Source organism: Olea europaea, chromosome 10 (genome assembly GCF_002742605.1).
Source record: "Olea europaea var. sylvestris chromosome 10, O_europaea_v1, whole genome shotgun sequence".
Lineage (NCBI taxonomy): Eukaryota > Viridiplantae > Streptophyta > Magnoliopsida > Lamiales > Oleaceae > Olea > Olea europaea.
The window spans coordinates 3,812,744-3,834,185 of record NC_036246.1 but is presented as its reverse complement, the minus strand read 5'-3'; the positions used below and the strand labels follow the sequence as shown (position 1 = coordinate 3,834,185).

General features: G+C 35.3%; 2 protein-coding genes across 4 annotated transcripts; both read right to left on the bottom strand.

The window, feature by feature from the left end:
- Positions 1-215: 215 nt before the first annotated feature.
- Positions 216-11,522, bottom strand: LOC111400945 (DNA-directed RNA polymerase 2B, chloroplastic/mitochondrial-like). 2 transcript variants are annotated; one of them, XM_023028424.1, is made up of 19 exons: positions 10,312-11,522; positions 9,336-9,548; positions 8,941-9,074; positions 8,790-8,856; positions 8,488-8,546; positions 6,777-6,894; positions 6,570-6,683; positions 6,306-6,437; positions 5,805-6,221; positions 5,200-5,250; positions 4,667-4,737; positions 3,802-3,886; positions 3,377-3,529; positions 2,786-2,860; positions 2,348-2,437; positions 2,188-2,235; positions 1,603-1,717; positions 1,415-1,518; positions 216-802 (listed from the first exon to the last, which is right to left on the bottom strand). In XM_023028424.1, exons 1-19 carry the CDS (start codon positions 11,263-11,265, stop codon positions 692-694), a joined length of 3,111 nt encoding a protein of 1,036 aa, XP_022884192.1. In that variant the 5' UTR covers positions 11,266-11,522; the 3' UTR covers positions 216-691. The 2 variants fall into 2 exon arrangements, with proteins under 2 accessions (XP_022884192.1, XP_022884193.1); XM_023028425.1 differs by lacking the exon at positions 9,336-9,548.
- Positions 11,523-13,059: 1,537 nt separating this feature from the next.
- Positions 13,060-17,541, bottom strand: LOC111400944 (protein ABHD17C-like). Of its 2 annotated transcripts, XM_023028421.1 has the most exons (7): positions 16,959-17,541; positions 16,422-16,458; positions 16,101-16,337; positions 15,945-15,992; positions 13,946-14,385; positions 13,727-13,812; positions 13,060-13,542 (listed from the first exon to the last, which is right to left on the bottom strand). In XM_023028421.1, exons 1-6 carry the CDS (start codon positions 17,258-17,260, stop codon positions 13,740-13,742), a joined length of 1,137 nt encoding a protein of 378 aa, XP_022884189.1. In that variant the 5' UTR covers positions 17,261-17,541; the 3' UTR covers positions 13,060-13,542; positions 13,727-13,739. The 2 variants fall into 2 exon arrangements, with proteins under 2 accessions (XP_022884189.1, XP_022884190.1); XM_023028422.1 differs by lacking the exon at positions 15,945-15,992.
- Between the last annotated feature and the right edge of the window lie 3,901 nt (positions 17,542-21,442).

Below are 21,442 nucleotides of genomic sequence, written 5' to 3'. Positions count from 1 at the left end.
GTTTATCTTCGGGTCTACGTTCTTGTCTAGTCTACTTTGTGTTTTGAACACGTTTTCAAGAACTAGGTTTGCTCTATAAACAGCGTTCCACGTTTCACGCAAGATAAGTGGCCCCTATCATGCTATGTCAATCCAAGTCCTGTTAAATGGCGCAAATACAAATTTGAGCCTTGACCGATGGATTATTTGAAAACAGGTTACATTTCAAATCAAGCTATAAATAATATATTTCAAACTTCTTTTTTTTTGGTGATATTCTAATCCAACTTTAAATTTGTCAGTACAAGTAAAAGAATATACAAATGTTGATCCCCTGAACAAGAAGATTATGGCAAATATTGCACCTCGTTCAGCTAAATAATATCACATAAATATCCATACGCTTAATGGCAAAGCTCGAAATGTTGTGTATCCTCAAACTTCCCCCAAACAAAATAGATCTCGTATTTTCTACCTCATGCTACAAGGTATGAGAAGATTCTGCAGTACCTTTGACGTAGAATCCCTTTGACGACTGTACAGAAACTCCAAGGTTTAAAGATGATGAATGATCAGAAAGATTGGTTAGCATTATGTACATACAACCTTGATCACCGAGGATGAAGTCAATTTGTTGCCATTTTCATTCACTTGAGGCTAATTGAAGCGTGTTAGCATATATCATCTAGGCCAACAAACACCTCGAGTTCATTTAGTTGAAGAAATAGGGAGAATCCAAAACATCTCTCAGATCGAAGTCCCCCCGTTCTGGCAAGGGAGGGAAAGACAATGAAGGGAATGACTCTTCAAAACTCTTCAACAACTGTTCAAATGAAACACAGTGCAGTTAGATGTCAAATAATTTTTCTACATCATGGATGGTAGAATTTCACTTCTTGCTTCTGCACTGGAAATAAAGTAGGAACTAGTAAATGCATTTAATCATTATCTTGTTTGCTTGGAACATTTGCCATGCAAATAATGATGGGTACAAGCTTTTGGTCACAAAGGTTATATATAAATTTCACCATCTTATTTGCAAGAATTTCACAAGGTTTCAACTTTAGGCTTATTTTGATATGAATTAAGTTCTATGTTCGGATGGTAATTTGCAGAGTAGATACTTGTTTTACTCCCAGAACCAATACGTATTTGTTTGAACATTTTCTTTCTCCCAGCACCAAGTGCGCTCATGAGGAGCATTTTTGGCTTTGCTGTTGTTGCAACAAAAGAATCCAATAGTTGGCTTTTCTGTTGTTTTATTAAGCAAAGCCAAACATGCTCAAACAGACCCGATTCAAGGTTTCACTCCTATGGCTTCTTTTACCATTTAGAGTTTGATTTGATTCGAAATGCTTTCCCATATTGACTATTGAAAGTTCTTTTCCAGTAAAATAAGGCCAATTCAAAAGTGGAGGATGTCCAGATACTTTACATTTTCTAGGATGGGCGCATCGTATAGTTCAACGAACTTCTCTCTCAATATCCTGTTCATTTTATCCACATCACATGCATGTGTCCAGTATGAATCATGAACTCCTGTAATCAAATGTAGAACATAAGGTAATTTGCAGGTCAAAGATTGGACATGGAGGATATCAACATAAAGAATGTGAGACAAACCTGCAAAATTCAAGCCTGCTTTTTTGCATGCAACTGCAGTCATCATCATATGTGAACCATCCAGGGAATGAACAAAATTTGGTGGAAAAGCTGTCCTCTGCCTCTTGACCATTATCTGAAATAAATAAACAACAGTAAATTTTCGTAATATGGGTTCAGAAAATTGCAGAGAAGTGGCATAACAATCAAGAGAGAAAATCAGCCTACAATCATCAGATGCACGACAGTTTTGTGCTCAGTGAATAATACAATATTATAATAGATCATGTATGACTAAGCTTAAAAGTTACTTTTACAATTGCCAAACATTTTTAGGCTTTTAAGAAGTTAATTAGGTCAAACATTTCTGAGGTTAATTTTTAGCTGAAGTTGGATGGTTAAAGTGCCCTAAAATGTAAAGCAAAGTTGCAATCTCATTTTCGATTGATTTTCTGAACATGTAAAAGCCAATGTATTGTACTCGTGCAAGACAGAATTTCCTTCGAGGCATTACTTAAATATATGATCTTGATAAACAACATAGTAGCTATATTCACAGGTTCATAGATGATAAAAACCAAAAATAATGAGAGGTTATCAAGCTACCTTTTCTGTTTCACGCTGCAGTGTCAAAATCTGAAGTGAAGTCTTAACCTGCACATCATAAGACCACCACAAAGATCAATGACACGAAAATTATGGTTCTGACTCCATAATAAATGTTAAAAAGAGTAAATGACATTTTCCTAATTTCAGTAACACTTACCAGATGCCTTCCTACTTTTCGGTAAGGTTGGACAACAGGGAGTCCAAGTGGAGTTGTCCACTGAACTGGCTGATTTTCAGATGCAATTATCTGTCCAAGGTATGTAGTCACTATTCAATGAGTACATAATATCCAACTAATTGCAAGGCCATTGAATTGCAATTTGTAACACAGAAAGATTCAAACACATCCTATTTGGTCTCATTTGAGGAAAATCTCCAAACCAACTTACAACTTCAATTATCTAGTAAATCTGTCAAGCAGTTCCACCGTAATTTTTAACATTAACCCCCCCCCCCCCAACACCCAAATAGTCCAATAGGGCCATGAGGTATAAGCCCGCCACAATACGACAATTCATCAGATTTACAAATAATTTTGCCAAAATACCATCTCGAGTTAAAGCATATTACATAATCATGAACCTACAGTACACACCTTAGCACAGTCTCCAAGCCAGCTCATGATGCTACGTGCAGCTTCAAACATCTGCCCTAGTGCAGTTAAGGTAGTCTATCAATGAAAACAAATCAGACGTCATCAAGAGGTATAATTTCCAAACTAATTAATGCAGGAGAAGATATGAGTATTGAACAATCAGGCCCAAGAAAACGACCCCGAATGTTCACATTATTTCATCGAGTCGAGTATGTAATATTCACCATAGTAATCATATTAACCGCATTAAATTGATCTAGTAACATGAGAACCAGGTTACCAGCCCATACACATACAAATGTGTGCATGAGAAGTGTTTTGCAGGACAAGATGGATTTAGGGGAAAGCATTCTAAGCTAAATCCGGTAAATATTAGCGCAAATTAATTTATAATAATTCTGGCATTTGGTAAGGCTGTACTAGAAATTCGCAACTATTTCAATCACTAAGAATTGGCCAAGCAAGAAGTTACATGGGGGCTCCGTGAATAACTTCAACACTGAGTAGTCCATAATGATTTTATTTTCAAAGGTGTGCATATCAATAACATTCATTGACTGAAGATGTAATTGGGCTAAAGCTGAGTCTTACTTTTGCTGCATAACAAGCTGCACTAAAGAGCTCTGCATCATCTGCAATGGCATCACGTTCCTTTAATCTTCTCTTTATCTGATCTCGAGCCCCGACATAAGTGACACCATACACAGATGTCATCACTGTCTGTTTCACCAACTTCCTGTCTACCTAAACATTGTTGGCATATAGAGCCAATTGTATCAGTAAATAACTAGAAGGTACCTAGGGATAAAAACAACGTAGAATGTACAATATCAAATGAGTCATAGAATCTTGTGAAAATACAGTCCTCAACATTGTTGGATGAGATATATTCGAGTACATAATGGATCAATTTGTGGATCGAACTCCATGATATGACGGTAAACGATTGCCAAGACATTAATATGATATAACTTTTTATGCAAGCATAACTATAAATTCAAGCAGTGACATCAAACCTGACTGATTAAAGCTCTTGCATGCAAAGCATCAGGAAATACTGCAGGATCCTTCAGTGCATCGCTCTTCATTATTTCAAGAACTCTGCATGGAAGTATCAAGTTTAAAGAATAGTTCAATAAGAATATTTCTTTTGCAAAGATGAGAAAATATTGTGATGAAGGAGTTCTAGTTAACATTGTATAGATTTCAGTAATCAGGCTAGATTTGTTTTCAACATAATTATATCTCAAACATGTCATTCAAGCTTCCGCCGAAAGCAAGCATTCCATGTAGGAATTTGAAAGTTAAGACCTAGCCACAATTATCCAATGACCGACAAACATGGTGAGTTCATTTGAAGAGGGGAGGATTAAAAAGGTCATTCGTGCCCCGTACTTTTTGTATTATACAGTTATTCTGCTCCATGAACCATATCTCCTTAACCAAAGTGAAAAATTATCAGAGGTACCGCCCAACTTCACTGCTATCAGCTACTTATGCTTGGTCAAGGTCAAATGAGTATCTGTTCCATTTTTTAAAAGAGGACTTCCCATGTCGACAAAACAAAAATTCAGCAGCAACAAGATTGATTTTTTTTCCCCCAAACTGATTGGATTTCAAAAATGCATTTGAATATAAAAATGCTGCCTGCCAGAATCAATGCAACTTTCTCTTCTTACTGCCCTGGCTTCATGATTTTGATTGGAAATTTATGCAAACAATGTAAACTAAAACAATCCATAATCTCCACTTTTTCTTCACAGTTTAGTCCCTGTACCAACTTGCCTGATGACATATTTCCCACCTGCTACACCTCATTCAAAAAACTAGATATGAATTATAATAAAAAAGCTACTGGTACTGAGCGAAAAAGCAGATTACCTGGCGGCTATTCCTGAGTAAACATCACCAGGTTTTTCTCCAGCAACCAAATTAACAGTCGTTGCTCCCAACTGATTGAAGAATTTAGATATTAGTGAGTCAGTTTCATTGAAAAAGTGGGGTGGGGACTGATGAGGTCTAAAAAGAAAATAAGAACTTCCACCTATCTAAGAACATAGAAACCACTCCAGTAATATCTCTCATAAGGATATCTCATGTGATGTTAATTTAGGTGATTGATTCCCAATGTAGTTTTTGATTACCAATGTAGTTCAGAAGTTTAAGCAGAACGTAATCAAGCAAGAAAAATAGATACCTAATATTTTATTGGTTTTCTTTATATCTAAGACCGGTAATTCTCTGTATGTTGCGATGATCAAGATTTTTTAAACCATAAAGAGTCAGTTTTCGTACTAATTACACACCTAATATTCAGGTTGCTGATCGTCCAAAAAATGTTTTTGAACCATAATATATTTCATGAGAAGAGCATGATGAGATGGTCACTGACAAAACAGATAAATGAACATCACCTTATCTCTCCCAAGGGCAGCATAGTGCTGTAAACCATTGCAGGAACCATCCTAGAAAATCACAATGCATTAGATTAAATTTAGAACACCAAGAAACAAGGGGAAGAACTTGTGTAGTTGTGTTTGTTAACTCCAATAACAAAATAATTTTGTGGACTACCAATTAAAAATATCCAAACGAGAAAAAAAACTATAAAACTTTAAGTCTTTCAAATTATTGCGTCAACTGTATTAAGAACCACCAGACATTAAAATAAAAGACCACTACAAAGTAAAGATATTCAACATTATGAGTATGAAGTCAATTTACAAGGCAACACATAAAACACCACCTGGATATAGAATACTGACCAAGTCAACATAATAAAACACCTAGTCTGCCAGTATGTCAGGCTCAATACTCCAAGGACCAACTTTGACACTAATACAATTAGCATTCTAAACTAAAAAATTTCTACAGGAAAGTTTGCATGTTCCCCAATTTTCTCTCTAACATACTTTAGCACCCTTGCTACTACTACTAAAGACAATTTGTTTATTCTACCAGGCAATGTGATGTAGTGAAGGTTTCAGGAAAAAAACACCCTGCTACATGAAAACATTACCTGATGCACAGGGATATGTGAAATTGTTGTTTCTGGAGATGGACTTCTCAGCGCTTCAGAAAGATTAATGCATGCGGCCAAACACTGAAAAGGATCTTCTGCTTTCAACCACCAGCACTTCCCTTCAAGTGGTCTGTCTGCTGAATCAAATATATCATCCAAGTGATTCTCAACAAAAGATATTCGACCCTCGTGAGATAATTTATCCACACCATTGGCAAATAGATTTGCCAGGTGTATCTTAAGCCAGTGCAAGCCTAATTTCCCAAGCGGTCGTCCCTCCGCAAACTCCAGGATTCCCCTACAGATATCGGATCCCAGATGGTTTAAATGTGGATGCATGGGGTATGCCCGGCCACGGAAATCAAGGTTGTGTGGGTAAAAGAAACCTTCTTCCTCCTTCATTCTCCGTGCAACCTGTTCACAATTGAGAAGACGTCATTTAAATCTATCGTCAATATAAGGCACTAACAAAATTTCAAGAAGGACAATGTATCTAACAGCAAGTTTGAGCTCTATATCACATCGTTGTGAATGCCTCTCTCTGTTCTCTTTCTTGATAGATTGAACTTTCCACTTCCATTTCTTGAGTAATGCTTCATCTTCTGTATCTGGCTGCTCTGGCAGATGGATCTGCATGAAACAAGAGGTATGCAATACTTATTTTGCATCCATGAACCAGATGAACTCCTCCTAACCTATATCAACAAAATGAAAACAATAATATTTTCTGAATGGAAAAAATGAAGATGCAGAGTAACATACATCATTCCGGTCAACCAAGTCCCCAAGACAACCTCCACTAGCCCATATTCTGTCAATGATCCCGAGGACTCTCTTATTCACTCTCCATTTGGTGCTTCCAAGTGTATCCAAAGCCTGAACAATCAAAGAGAGATAAATTTCACATATCACAGTCACCACACAACCAATTGTAAACTAAAACCAAAAATTACAAAATGAGTCCCAAACCTCAAAGACTGGTTCTAACTGTTTCCTAGGGGCCCTCTTAACTGCTTCACTTTGTTGTCTTGCTCCGTGTGTGCGCATGACATATGAAGGCAAATATAAGTGTGCACCCCTGTCATAACTGCAGAAGAAAAGAATATACTAATCAGAGCTACACACCAGAAGTAGCATTCACCTATAGACTTAAAAACAGTCAATCAGCTGTCTGAACCCTTCAAAGGAGTTTAAATTGGACAACAATTCTTCTTTCTTAGGAACCAATAAGCTAATAGAACTTCCTGCATTAAAAGCATGAAAATTTCTCAAAATCTACAATTGTGGTCGTGCTGGATGTTCTATAAGTAAGACAAAATTCTTCATGTTTAGAACATAATTTTTTCTCCATAATGCCCTTTACCGTTCGAATTGTGGATCTCACAACATGGAGTGTTTGAAAAGGCCCCCACTAGTAAAACAATAAAATAAGAGATGTAAAAAAAAATAAAAAAAATCCCACATATTATTTGAAGTCAACAAAAATTTTAACACTAAAAGTTGCATTTCAATACAACCCCCATGAAATAAACAGGACAAAGTGATTGTCTGGTAGAAATTATAATTGGATTATAATGAAGAAGAGTAATGGATTCCACGAAATGTATGGATTCTAAGTAAATAGTAGTTGTGAATGTGTAATTAAAATTTATGTTTGACTTCAACTTCAAACTATAAGGAATTTATAATTTTTCCCAAACATACGCAAAGTTTCAAAATCCAGGGACACCAACAGAGACAAGTCATCACAAAGTTAACATATTGCAATTGAAAAAAGTTCTCTACACAGACCCATTTGCACAGGCCTGTACAGGGGCACACACATGGGGTGGACCCATGTGAGTGTGGGGTCCACCCTCATGTGTGTGCCCCTGTATAGGCCTGTGCAGGTAGTACAGCTGATTGCAATTAATATCTATTCTAGTAAACATATGTATATATCTCAAGAAATACAGGAATATCTACATTACTTTGTATTGGGATATGAAAGTTGGAGCAGATGGTGTACAGCGTCAGATTCAATCTCTAATTTTGAAATATATATCTACAGAAAAATGTAAGGTATATACTTATTTGACTTAGTTCTACTTTTCTTTAGCAAAATTGATGCTCAATTCAATACAAACTGTCAAAATTGGTAGTCCCATTTATTTGAAATAGTTATAGAACTACTTAAACATAATTTGACATGCTCCTAAACTTACAACTAATGCAGCATACCAGATAGGTGCCAATACACATCAAATATCAAGTATTTGGTACAGATCATGTATATAAAACCAACGTACGAAAAGTTGGAAGACAATGAAGAATCCAATAACTACCCACACTAGAAATAAATGTGCAGAAAAATGCGTTCTTTTCATATGAAACTGCACTCATGCTTTTGTTCGAAAATGTCATTTTAGAATTTTAAGAGGTAAAATTAGCTAGGGGAAACAATAACATTTTTATTGTTGAAGTGGTAACCTAATCTAATCTAGGCGAAACAGACAACACTCCTACAGGACAGCGGACTATAGTCCTAATTTCAAGTCCATCCATTAGAAGTACGTGTCATGTAAACATTTCTTGAGTATTTCAGTATTAATGAAAGTCGCACAATATACCAATTAAAGATGATTGATCAAAATTCATACTTTAAAATGACATTTCAAATTAGTAACATCAGATAACATACCCGGTCCACTTGACTGGAGGCACTAACATTGGCATATAAGGGATGACCATGTGCCTGGCCTGTAAACAAAATATTAACTTGTAGAGATCAATTTACACACGGGACGATAAAAAATTAACATGAAAATGCAAAAAAGATTTTATTGACTTCAAGATATACATTGGAGTTCATCAAAAGATTCCATAGTTATAAATTCTCTCAGAAACACACTAACTTAACTAAAAAATAAATTTCCATGTAATGCATTAATAATCGTGCTATTTCAAAATGATGATATCTGATTATTCCAAGGAAAAACATACAGTTCTTTCAAGGCCTTTAATAATAAGTGGGTCACATTGGATAACACCATATCTTCTGCTAAAGTTCCTGTACAAAGAGAAGCCATTAAGCACCGTTGAAGACTGAAGCATCAGAAAGAAAGCTAGACAGAAGAATTAAAAAAAAACTTACTTTGTTTCTTTCCGTACAGTTATACAAGTGTGTATAAATGCAGGTCTAATATCAGGTGGACTGTCTGCTAACTGATCGACTGGAGGCTGTATATAGGCTGTTTGAAGCAGCAATTCGATGAGTCGGCTGCCAACCTGAGAGTCAAAATAACTGCACATTTAGTTTGACAGAAAACATTAAACTTAGCGCCTGTTTGACAACCATTATTTCGAAACTCTTTAATTCTCATACTCATTTTCAACCGCACATTTACACAATAAAATATTTTGCACATAAACCCAAAACTTTTCCCTACTTTTTACATTATCCAAAATCACCATTAAAAACTCCATTTTCTCAAAATAATGGCCATCAAATAGGAGCATAATGCATTCATTACAAGAGTCAGGTCAGACCTTTGCTTTAGCATCAGTCCCCCATGGTTTTGAGTCATCCTGTCCTTTAACTAGTTGCCTCACTGCTTGCAGCTTTTGTTTTTTCATCAAGTTATTAACTGTCTTTCGTAATTTTTCTTGTTTTTGGGTATTGCCATCAGATCCACTATCTTCCTGTTTTGTCTTTTTAACTTTTTGCCTCTGTGTTTTCATCAAGAATTTATGAATTCTAACCTGACCAATGACAGAAATTGTTAAGAAAATAATACAAAGAGCCATCATCATTACAGTCAACCAACCATAAGTTTCTGAAATGGGTAAAAGCATATTACCCCCATATCCACAAAAAAAGGCACTACACCCTTTCTAATTTTGAAAATAGGCAAATCTCAACACTGTTCCTTAAATCAAGCTTGTTGCATCCATTTACTGACACTTGGCAATGTTCCAAACCCCAACACACTCCATGCAAGCGGCACATAATTTTAATCGATATCACGATCTCCCAACTTACAAGCTAATTCTTCTCTGGTTTAACACTACTAATTTCCTACCTACCACTTTAATTTAATCCTTTAATGAATCCAAAATGTCCAGAAAGTCAGAAATCAAATTCAAGTCTTTATGATTCAAGAATTATTGGAAACCATATAAAATATTCCCAGACTCATCTAATCTACTTCAAGTGCTAAGAATTATTAGATCCCATATAACATGCTCCCTTCATATCGACAGTCCACATATTCGGAGCCCAATCTAGATTGTCGACTCTAAGGAAATCACTGAAAATGCAATCACTCACCAATAATAATTTGATGTCCTTATTTTATTAAGTATTAAATAGTGAGTTCAAGCAAGTTAGCAACAAAAATTAATGAAGAATGATTTTCCAAAAACATGAACCTTGGAGTCTAAACCTGTGGTCTTTGCCATTGGCAATTATAACTAAGTCATAAAACTTTCCAACCATATTGCCTTTGAAATAAAGCTCACAAACCTCTTGCTCAATTGCATCGCCTATCATGCAAGCAGCCTGTACTACCCTTGCACACCCATGCTCACCTCCAGTCATCAACAATCCCATTAGCTTATGCATGGTGATAATAGACATCATGTCAGCTGGCAAGTGATCAAAGTACTTGGCATAGCCCGCCTTACTCTTCCCTTTCCGAATCAACTCCTGCTCTGCAGCAATCTTATCACGCAATGGTCCAAACCATCCCAAAAATAAAGATTTCACATAAGGCAAATTGGGAGCCAATTTCTGCTCACACATATCCATTAAAAGCTCCTTATACTCTTTAGCCGCTTGCTCCCATGCTTCAGTCTCGATCCTAGCTTGCCTCCTCCTAAGCGCCTGGTACTTCTGTTTCCCCATTCCATGAGCGCTCTGCTGCCTCCAGCGCTGACAATACTGTTTCCTGTCCTCTTTTTTCACCTCAGATAACAATTCTTGAACCTCGTCAGCCAAAGAAACATTAACATTATTATAATCCTCCCCCACATCTGTGGGTGATACTGCTACAGCCTCGGCTACAGAGGCATAACTTTTTGGGCACAATCCATAAGCATTGACTTGGCTTCTCACACCGCTCAAAATGGGTCTGCCCACAACTTCGTCCCGTGTAAAAACTTCGCCAAATTTTCGAAGACCCAGTTCAGAGAAACAAAAATTGGAGCTAGAATTAAGCTCAAAGAGGGGTCTACATTTGAATTTCTCAGGAAAAGTTGAATCTTGGGAGAATCCAAGAAAGCTGCAGGTGCGAGAAAATGATTGGGGATTGAGAGAAAGCTTTGTTGGGGATTTTGAAGTAGCTTGTTTAACAATTTCTCTCAACATAACTGGGGAATTCTTGGGTAGGTTTACAACAAAAGCTGCAGAATTACCCAGCGGAATTTTCGGCTGCTCGATTTTGATGCTCAAAGAAAGCGGGGTTTTGCAGCTGGACATCAAGTTGTATACAGAAAATCTTGAAATAGGGAACAATGATAGTGATAATATTGGAATAATCAGAAATAAATTGAATGACGTTCGATAATTGGTTAGCAAATGATTGATTCAAGGAGTTGTAATAATTCATGAAATCGATCTTAGCAAATGGGAGAGTTTGATTTACACTGAAAAGGGCATTCTTGAAATACCGACGTTAAACCCTTCTAAAACCTTCCGTCCCAGTTCTGTTGCAGGATTTTTCGAACCGAAAATAGTGGAACAAAAAACTAATGAAAATATGCATGTTTAGTTCCAAACTATGACCTATATAACACGATGATCTCAAACTTTTGCATTAGAACAATTTAATTACAATTTTCATTGTTATTACATGCTCCACAATTTGTGCTTTTTTTTTTTTTTTTTTGAATAAAATTATGATCTAATCATAATTTCAAGTCAATTTTAAATATTAATTTAATTATACTTCCACAATTATTACACACTTATCATGCACACATTTCAGATTATTTCTTTCATTATAATTCCATACAAACAAGCACAAATTATTCATATCTTTATTAAAATGTTACCTACAAGACACTTAGAACACAAATAATTCAAATAAAATTATAAAAATGTAAAAAGAAAAGAAAGGAAAAAAAAATTGCCATATGCTTTGCAACTTACAATATTTCGTCACTCTTTGAGCCCTATTTTATTGAATATATTCTGTAAAAAATGAATTTTTAAAGAATGTGTAAGGAAAAAATTAAAGTTTAAATACAAAATTATTTACTGAAAGAACATTTGTTTAAAAATAAATTTTAAAGAATGAGCTCTTTTGAGACTTCATCTTTATTGGTAAACGTTAGTTTACATATCTTTTTGGTATATTTTCTTGTTCGTTTTTTTTGTTTATTTACTTATTAATTACGCTAAAAAAAATGTCTTCGTTTATTGTCGCGTTTATGTTTCTCATTTGAGTAATGATGAATATCATTACTGGTGTTAAGTATCAACCTAGGTAACAATTATATGACATTAAGTCCCTGTTTATCATCATTTTTCACCATCCATTCACACAATAAAATATTTTACACATAAACAAATAAAATTTATTTAAATTTTAACTACATATTCTTCAAAAAATACTATTCAAAACTCTAAAATTTCCCACACAATAGAAGACAAATAGATTCTAAATAATATATTCACTTAAATGTAACGTCATACAATTCATTTAATTGAACATATCAAGAACGATCATTTAGAGTGGTGTTTTAACACCACTAATGCTATATAGCATTATTCAATTAGAAGGAATAATTCATCCCAATTGATGTGGCATATCATGTATGACCAAATGAATTGACCAATTAAATATTTGAATTTATTCTTTCTAATGAGAATCGTACTTTTACATTTTTTTTTTTTTTTTACTTATTTAGAAATACAAAGGACATATAAATCATTTTAGATCTTCTCAACGAACTTTTTGAACATGATGTACTAGTTAATAAAAAGGTGAACGAACGAAAAATAAAAATTTCATCACTACGAGCAAAAAGTTAAAGACCTTCAATGCATCTCAATTTTCCTCCCCAAAATGATTTTTCCAAAAACATTTTCTAGTGATCTAATGTAATCGTTAAACATCTAATACATAAATACATACATGCGTGTGTGTGTGTATATAATTTTTTATTTTTTTACTATTTCCTTAGTATTTTTGTACGCCATCAGTACTTTTTTAAAAGCGTGCAAAGCAAGAAACAATGTTGAAAGATACTACTTCATGGACGAGTATACTTTCTGCCAACATAATGACTATTAGGACATCAACCGTCAGGACACAAATCAAAATACACCCTAAATGATACCACAAATGGTCATGCCAGACGGAAAATCAAAAATATCATAAGCAATAATTATCTTTCATACATGAACCAAACCTCTCTGGGGAGATGGGGGTAGAAATTCGTCGCAATAATCAAATTAGAAACCCAAATCTGTATGCCGAAGTGGTTCCTTCACAAATTTGAGAAACTCGAAAGAACGTACGATGATTCAGAGATTTGTCTAAGGTTTGGAATAACGTGTTTCTGCTCCTGTTGTGCAAAGAGAGCAGTCTGGCAAGCTGAGCTATGGATGACGCCATGGACGCATGAACCAAATCAAAATTCAAAATTACATTTTTGACCCTTCTTGAAAAGATGATTATTTCAGCAGATGTAGCTTGGATAACGAACTTAGCAACCACGAATTGGGGATACAAGAATGCCTTCAACATAACTGTAAACAACAAACCATTATTGACCAATACGAGTTTTGCATTAACATGAAGTTAAGCGTGCAGGCAAAAAAGAGGAAGTCTAGAGTAAGATCATAAGCAAAAGCACATGCAGTATTAAATTATATGTTAAGTGAAATGCGGCAACAAATGACCGAAAATAAAAAATTTAGCCATTAGGACTACCTTTGATCCATCCTCAGACCTTTGCCCCCACAGGCTTGAAACAGTCGATATTGCACAAAACTGCTGATCTCATAATAACTCCAAAGCTGCCATCACCCAATTTCAACGGTCAATAAAAAGGTTTTTGCATATAACTAATTGCGTGATAAAATTCCGATATAGTAGAAAGCATGTATGCACAAGTGAAAAAAACTCTTAAATATTTAAGTTGTGCCCAACCGATCTATGCTGTTCCTTGCTTTCTCTGGCTGTTCAGCATTGTTATTTGCTTTCTCAGCATAATCCATACTCTTTCTCGATTTTTCTCTCCTATCAATGCTGGTTACGGATTTCTCTCTTTGATCTATGCTTGCTCTAGGTTTTTCTCTTTGATCAGTGCTCGATCTAGACTTTTCTCTCTGATATGTGCTTTCTCTAGGTTGGCAATCTACGCTGTTTCGCGTATTTTCTGTCTGATTTGTAGATGGCATTGATTCATTTATCAAATGTGCTGATTTTTCAATTGCTATTATAAACTTCTTTAAATGCTTAATATATTCTGGGTAAAGTTCCAGGTCACAATGATTGCCACCTTGAACCCACAAGGGCTCGTACTTCTCTTTGCACAGCTCCCAGAGCTGCTTCCCGTGGGAGCAATCTACAACGTCATCTGCAGTACCCTGTAAATAAACAAAGAAGAAAAGAAGTGTGTAAAAGGAAGAAGGGAAGAATTTCTACCTGCGAATTATGCAAGAACACATTCAAACTACGGATAGATTGAGTTTCTATCCAGAGGTATTTGCATTCCAGGATTTTGACATTTTAGCATTATCACTTCATCTCATTACTGAATTTTTTTAATACAAATTGATTTAGCCAGTGTAAAAGGGTCCCTTAGGATGTTGTACTGCAAATAAATAATAGCAAAGATTTATCACAGTGCCATCATCTGCTCTCCAGGTGCTTGTGTAGTACTCCCTATATTAAAATAACATGTTTATGATGACAAGAATGATAATCAATCTTGATGAGGTGCGATTAGATATGCATTAAACTGGGGCTTAAATATACTTTTATATTCAGGTTCAAGGAAATTATTGTGGCACTATCTAAGTGACTTTGTCACAAAAATACACCAACTTGGGCAGTGGGAACAAATAAATACACAACGGAAAGTTTATTACAATGATAATGAACTATTATATTTTAGCTTCTGACATCTCCACTGTATTCAAAAATGATGAGGCAAAATTTTCTGATATTATATGCAGAAATATCAAATTAATTGCTAAAAAAAGTTGAAGTTGAAGTTGAAGTTGTAGATATTTTAAAGATATGGGAGAGGATTTTTAGCACTCCCTGGACAGCCTCCCACTTTCTCCCACTTCACTGGTTCTCCATGTAATAAAAAGGGAAAGACATGATACTTTCGATATTTTTACATGACCAATGCATCAAAGATGTTACCCCCAATAAGCATCCCAATGTATAGCAACGTAATTTTGTGGTGTAAGGATAAAGGGGATTGAAACAACAGTTGAAAATTTTTCCAACCAATGCAGTAAGAGAATATAAACTATAGGTTCTCGTCAAACTGAATATATCATAGTAGCTAGGATACCAAAAAGCAGTAAGAAATATAATTGATTAAAAACTAGAGCAAGATGGAGGAATGGGTGAAATGAAAAATCTTTTTGGTACTACAAGAAGAATAGGGAACTAATGCTCCTACATTCCCCGTGATTTTTACTAAGATGTTGTCTCTGTAATAATAGTGACACTAGAAGATGAACAGATGAATCATCCTGTTATCAAACATTCATAGACCCCTCAAAAAACAATCTTCATATCATAAGACCTCTTATGAGAAAATAACTGCTAAAGAGAAAAATGGGCAAGGAAGGGGCTATTACGTAGGGAGTTACATTCTTTCGTAGGAGGCCTATCTAGAAGGCAGTTTTCGCAACTGAATGTCTTTTTTACGTTAAAACATTCTCTTAATGGCAGTGCTCATCCACCCCAACAAGGGCTTTGCCCGTCACCTCCAAAGTGTTCTTCAAACAGAAAAAAGATCTCAAATAAATTAGATTCAGCATCTTCAGTTGAACATGAGTAGCCTCAGAATTGATAGCACTTATACTGATGAGAATGCATACTGAAAATCGTATTTGAGCAATTACAATCAAGCAAAAATCTACATAACTGTAATTTATTCCAGAAAGTATGAGATAAAACTCACATGAATAACTAAGACAGGACATTGAACCAATGGGATTTTGTCAATATTCTGCATCTCAAGGGAAAGTAATAAGTGGTTACATGAACATTTAGCCCAAAAAATATTATAAGATAGTTAAAAATCAATTTTGTGCTAATTCCATCAAAATTATTTTACCTTATAAATGTCAAACCAGTATGTCCGTTTAACTGGATACATTACTCGAAGACCAGACATGATTGGACTGTGAAGGACCGCAGCCCTTAATCTAGACAAACGGGATGCCAAATCCAAAGTGGGCCCACTCCCAACAGATTGCCCATATAAAATTATATCTTCTTCTTTCAGTCCATAACTCTCTTGAAGACAGTTATATACAGCTTCTATATCCGCATATGTGTTCTGTTCACTTGGCTATCAAAACAATGATAAATGCAAAATTTAGCATGTTCATCGTAAAATTCCTTCAAACAAATCCACCAAATCCATCTCTCATACCTTTCCGGTCGACTGTCCATAGCCTGAGTAATCATACCTGCCAAAAATGACAGCTAATTAGGAAATCAGCAACGAGTATGCAGATTTCAATTGCCTCTCTTTTCCCCTATTCTGTGATTGGTTTGGTGTCAAAACGACAATTTCCTATAGGCAAAGGACAATAATCAAAAACTGAGCAAAAATAGCATGTTGTGAAATTAAGTTTCCAAAACCAAATTATCTACAAAGATTCAATAACAGGTGGGATAGATAATTGATCAGTTAATTTCATCAATTAAATAACTCTAGATACTCTTTCCACTTCAAGAAACAGATTCTTAACTCTCAATCAACAGCTATATTTATCACAAGATTCGTCAATATAAAGATGAATAATCTAAATACCTTTATTAGCACAGTCATTATACTAACAACTTTCCGATAAAAAAAAAAAAAAAATTGAACCTTTGTCGAATCTAATACACTGAACAAATACAACTAAACAAACAAACAAATTATTGATCCAAAATTTTCAAAAATGTGTAGGAATTTCAGTACCCCATCATGTTGACTCGAAGGTGAATGCTGAGCTCGCTGAAAAGATCATACATCTGACCCAGATCGGCGGCGTTGCCGTGGGAGTATAGCATCGTCAGCTTCGCCACTGGATTCTTCACGTACATAGCAACGATCTCGTTCCCCCTCTTCGTCTTCACTTTTAATACATCAACGTTATCCTTCTTCGCCACCCCAGTCATCCTCAGTTTGCCCGTCCCCTCTTCCGCCACTACCCCGTACGACGGCGGATTCGGCGGAAAGAACGCAAACTTCGCCGCCATAGACGACGTCACCGCCCCCATCTATATACAAATATAGAACCACTCTTATATATTACCTATATGCTATATAGCTATATAAATATGTGGGATTTAGACGGGTTGCGAAGAATTTCCCTTTTCTATATCAGGGATTTTCCATAGATTAGGTGGAATTTGCTCAACCGTATAGTTTGGATCCAATTATAATATGTGTGAATTCTTTACAGTACCGTATAGATACAGGGATCTATATGTGTATCTATATGTCTGGGCTTGTGTTTGAAAATCAAAGTATATACCGATAGATGCAGATTTGTACGTATTTATCTACGTTGAAAGGGCAAAAGAAAGGAGGGGGGAAATGGCACGTGGGGTGTAATAAAGTAGAATGACCGTATGGGGTACGAAAATCCCATGCATCTTTACTAAAGTCGTTGTGTTTTTAAACGCGACTTTTATTATAAACTTGCGTTTTGGTGTTACTTGGGTGAGAAATGAAGTGGACTTTTCCGAGGCCAACATGGGACATGAGATTTGGATAGTTCCAAGAATATTGTTGTGGGACATGGACCCACAATGTTCCAAGAATAATGTTGTGGGGCATCGATAAACAATGTTTGTATTAGACTGACTAACGGCTGGAATGAATTGTTTGGTTCAATTGTTTTTCCCCTTTTTTTTCTCTGTCACTCTCTTTTATTAAGGCTCATTTGAGCTCATTAATTTGAAGTAATATATTATGTAATAGTGATTGATGGAGAATGTGTGATTAAAAAAAAAGAAAATCTTTTTGATCTGTGTATAATATTATTTTAATGAAAAATATGTGATTAAAATGAGTACCATAGAACAAAATAATGGAAAAGAATGTAAAAAAGTGGGGCTCAAACAGAGACTAAATGTGTTGAATACCGATTTTCGATCTCACGCAAAAGAAAGAAAAACAATAGTATTACGAGCACGCTGCTCTTATAAAAATCAGATCAAATTTGAAAGGACAGTTCGGATTCAAGACTGCCGTAATTTTTGGAGACATGATGATTACATATTCCTTACACCTTGTTAATCAGTCAAACTTGTCGAAAATGAGGTCAACACCGCCAACATCCACCAATTAATTACAACCATTGCTTATCCTAAAGTCATGATTTCCTGATGAAAGGGGGCGTTATTATGACGCGATGGGAACTGGCCTCATTATCCAATCACAAACAGATTAATGGCACACTACCCGAGCTCAGCATTGTAGCTGATTAGATTGACAAGACATAATTTTAAAAGAACAAATGTATTCAACGATTTTTGACGTCAACAAAATGCATTCAAAATTTTTGAATTTTCAATGCTAGTTAAAATAAAAGATAGATAAAAATAATAAATATTTTTTGGGAGTAATAAAATTAAATGTTAAATATAAAGAATCTGTTGGAGTGCTTCAAAATTTTTATTTGTTAAATTTATAGATACTCTCTAAATGATAGAATATGTTCTTTTAAAAATAAAGAGTCTCTTGTAGATGTTCTCAAACATGAGATGTTTTCTATTTTAAAAGGTTAACCCTTAAAATCATATTCCAAGAGACTTCATAAATTAACATTTTAATTTACGAAGTAAGTTTGGCTCTCCAACTTACTCTCTATAATTAAATGCATTCAAAATATTTCAAATTTTAATATATGAAAATAATAAAATAACTTAAAGTTAATTAAAATAAAAGATAGAGAAAAATAATAAATATTTTTTGATAGTAGAAAAATGAAGTGTTAAATATAAAGGACTTGCTAGAGTACTTCAAAATTTTAATCTCTAAATTTGTAGATGCTCTCCAAATTATAGAATATGTTCTTTAAGAATGGAGTCTCTTGAAAATGCTCTTATACTTATAGTTCAATAATCTTGTATTTTTTTCTCTCCCATGGCCCGTTAGATTTGATTTAATATATGATCAGATCAATGGGTAATCATTATTGACTTTTTTAGTGGTATTGTTGATTTTTTTGAAGTTAATTTTTAAGTAGATGGTAGACCTCATCTTTTTAAGTTGCTTCCAATTTACACTACAGTAGAGGAAGTGTCATAAAGATCTAGGAGCATGAGCAGTACAAGTTGAAACTTGAAAGGCTTCCATACTGTTTGGAGGGTGAGGTCAATAGATGCCAAATAAATTTGACCCTAATTTATTGTTGTATAAACTTCCTAGAAAATATTATAGTTATTAAATATCTGATCAATTAAGTTCTCAAATTGGGGAATGAGAAACTTTAATTGGCCGCTTTATCATGCCTTGCATAATTTTGGAGATAATTGTTTCAAAGCTCACTGAACTTTGGGTAACGTCACGTTTTACTCACTGAACTTTGACTTACACTCGATCACTCACCAAACTTTACAACGTTGTACTCCATTCCTGACCCCGTTAATTTCCTCACTAACTGCTGCATAGGTGGACGACAGAACTGACATGTGGCCATTAAATGCCACCATGGATTTAAAAAAAAAAAACCTGGAATTAAAACACGATTTCACCCTATTACCATGGCCAATATCAAAGTCTCCCCTTTTTGAAGAACCCTAACCCGACAACATCTTCCATTTGACCCAGTCACATACCCCACCGATGCTAGAATCTAGGATGCACAAAGTTTGATTATCAAAGATTCGCAAATGATGGGACCACGTGACGGTAAATGCGAAAATTCTCCTGTCTGTGTTTCAATTTATGTTTTTTTTTTCTTTTTGTGGACGATCGCTTGACTGGTAGATCTATATCAGCCACATATGCTACATGTTTACCATCAGATCCCGCATTCATAGGGATGTGCAGAAACACCTCCTTATCTCTAGGAAAATAGAGCTATTATATTATTTCCGAAAATCACTAATTTCCTTGGAAATTAGCTCATGTTTTCCACATTCCCCCTCAAGGAATAGAGTTTGATGTATGTTATAGTGGTTTATTGTCAATGGCATAATTGGGTGGTCATTGTTTCTGAACAATGTTGTGATGTCTCTTTACATTTTCTTGATTTTTTCAAGGCATTGTTATATTATGTTGTGGCTTGCAAAGTTGGTTGGTTGAAATAGATGTCACCTTCTTGTGCTGAAATAGATGCATTCTTTTATAATGATACCCATAGTTATTAATTGAAAGCTTTTTTAACAGATGCGAAGGATGACTCCGATTTCAATTATTCTGATAATGCTATATCATCTGGGGAAGACAATCTAGAATTCGACAAAAATGTAATAGAAGGAATTGAGTTGGGATGTGATGGGGGTGCAACTGAACAAGATGAAGATGATTATGCAGGAACAGAACACAATAAAGATCAGGAGGCTGATGATTTGGAATATCCATCATCTGAAGAACAGTTGTCGGCTATCTCATCTGATGATGAGGTTGGGTATTGATTTCAGGAGTTCAGTTCAGAAATGTATATGCGAGATCCACACTTTCAGATTGGGCAGTTGTTTAGTTCTGTTAAAGAATTTAGGAAGGCCATTCGGACGTACGGTGCAGTAAATGGATACAATGTGAAATGTAAGACAAATGACGAAAGAAGAGTTTATGTCATATGTAAAGCAGAGTGCAAATAGAGAATATGGGCTTCGAAGATAAATAATTTAGATACGGTGCAAGTGAAGTCCTATCCGCCTGAACACACATGCAGTCGGGACCAATAAAATCGTTACTGCACCTACATGTTCATAGTCCATCGGTATTTCGAGCAATTTAAGGCAGATCAGGAGTGGAAAATGAAAAGTATGCAAGTGACCGTGAAGGAGGACTTGAAGATAAATATTACTAGAAATGTCGCTTGGAAAGCAATAAGGAATGCAAAACAGATGATAAATGGGACTATTGAAGAACAATTTATCGGAATGAGGTCCTACGCAGCGGAGGTGTTGAGATCCAACCCAGATTCAACGGTGATGATAGCACTTAACGGTCAAGTGTTTCAAGGTGTCTATATTTGTTTTAGTGCTTGCAAGAAGGGGTTCCAACTGGGGTGTAGAAAGATAATTGGAGTAGACAGGTGTCACCTTCGTGGTGTTTGGGGAGGAATATATTGCTCACTATAGTCGGCATAGATGCGAACGACTGCATCTTCCTGATTGTTTATGCTGTTGCCTAGAAAGAGAACACGATTGCATGGAGATGGTTTATGAGATATCTGGCTAAGGATATCCATATGGGAAATGGTACTGATTGGACTGTGATGA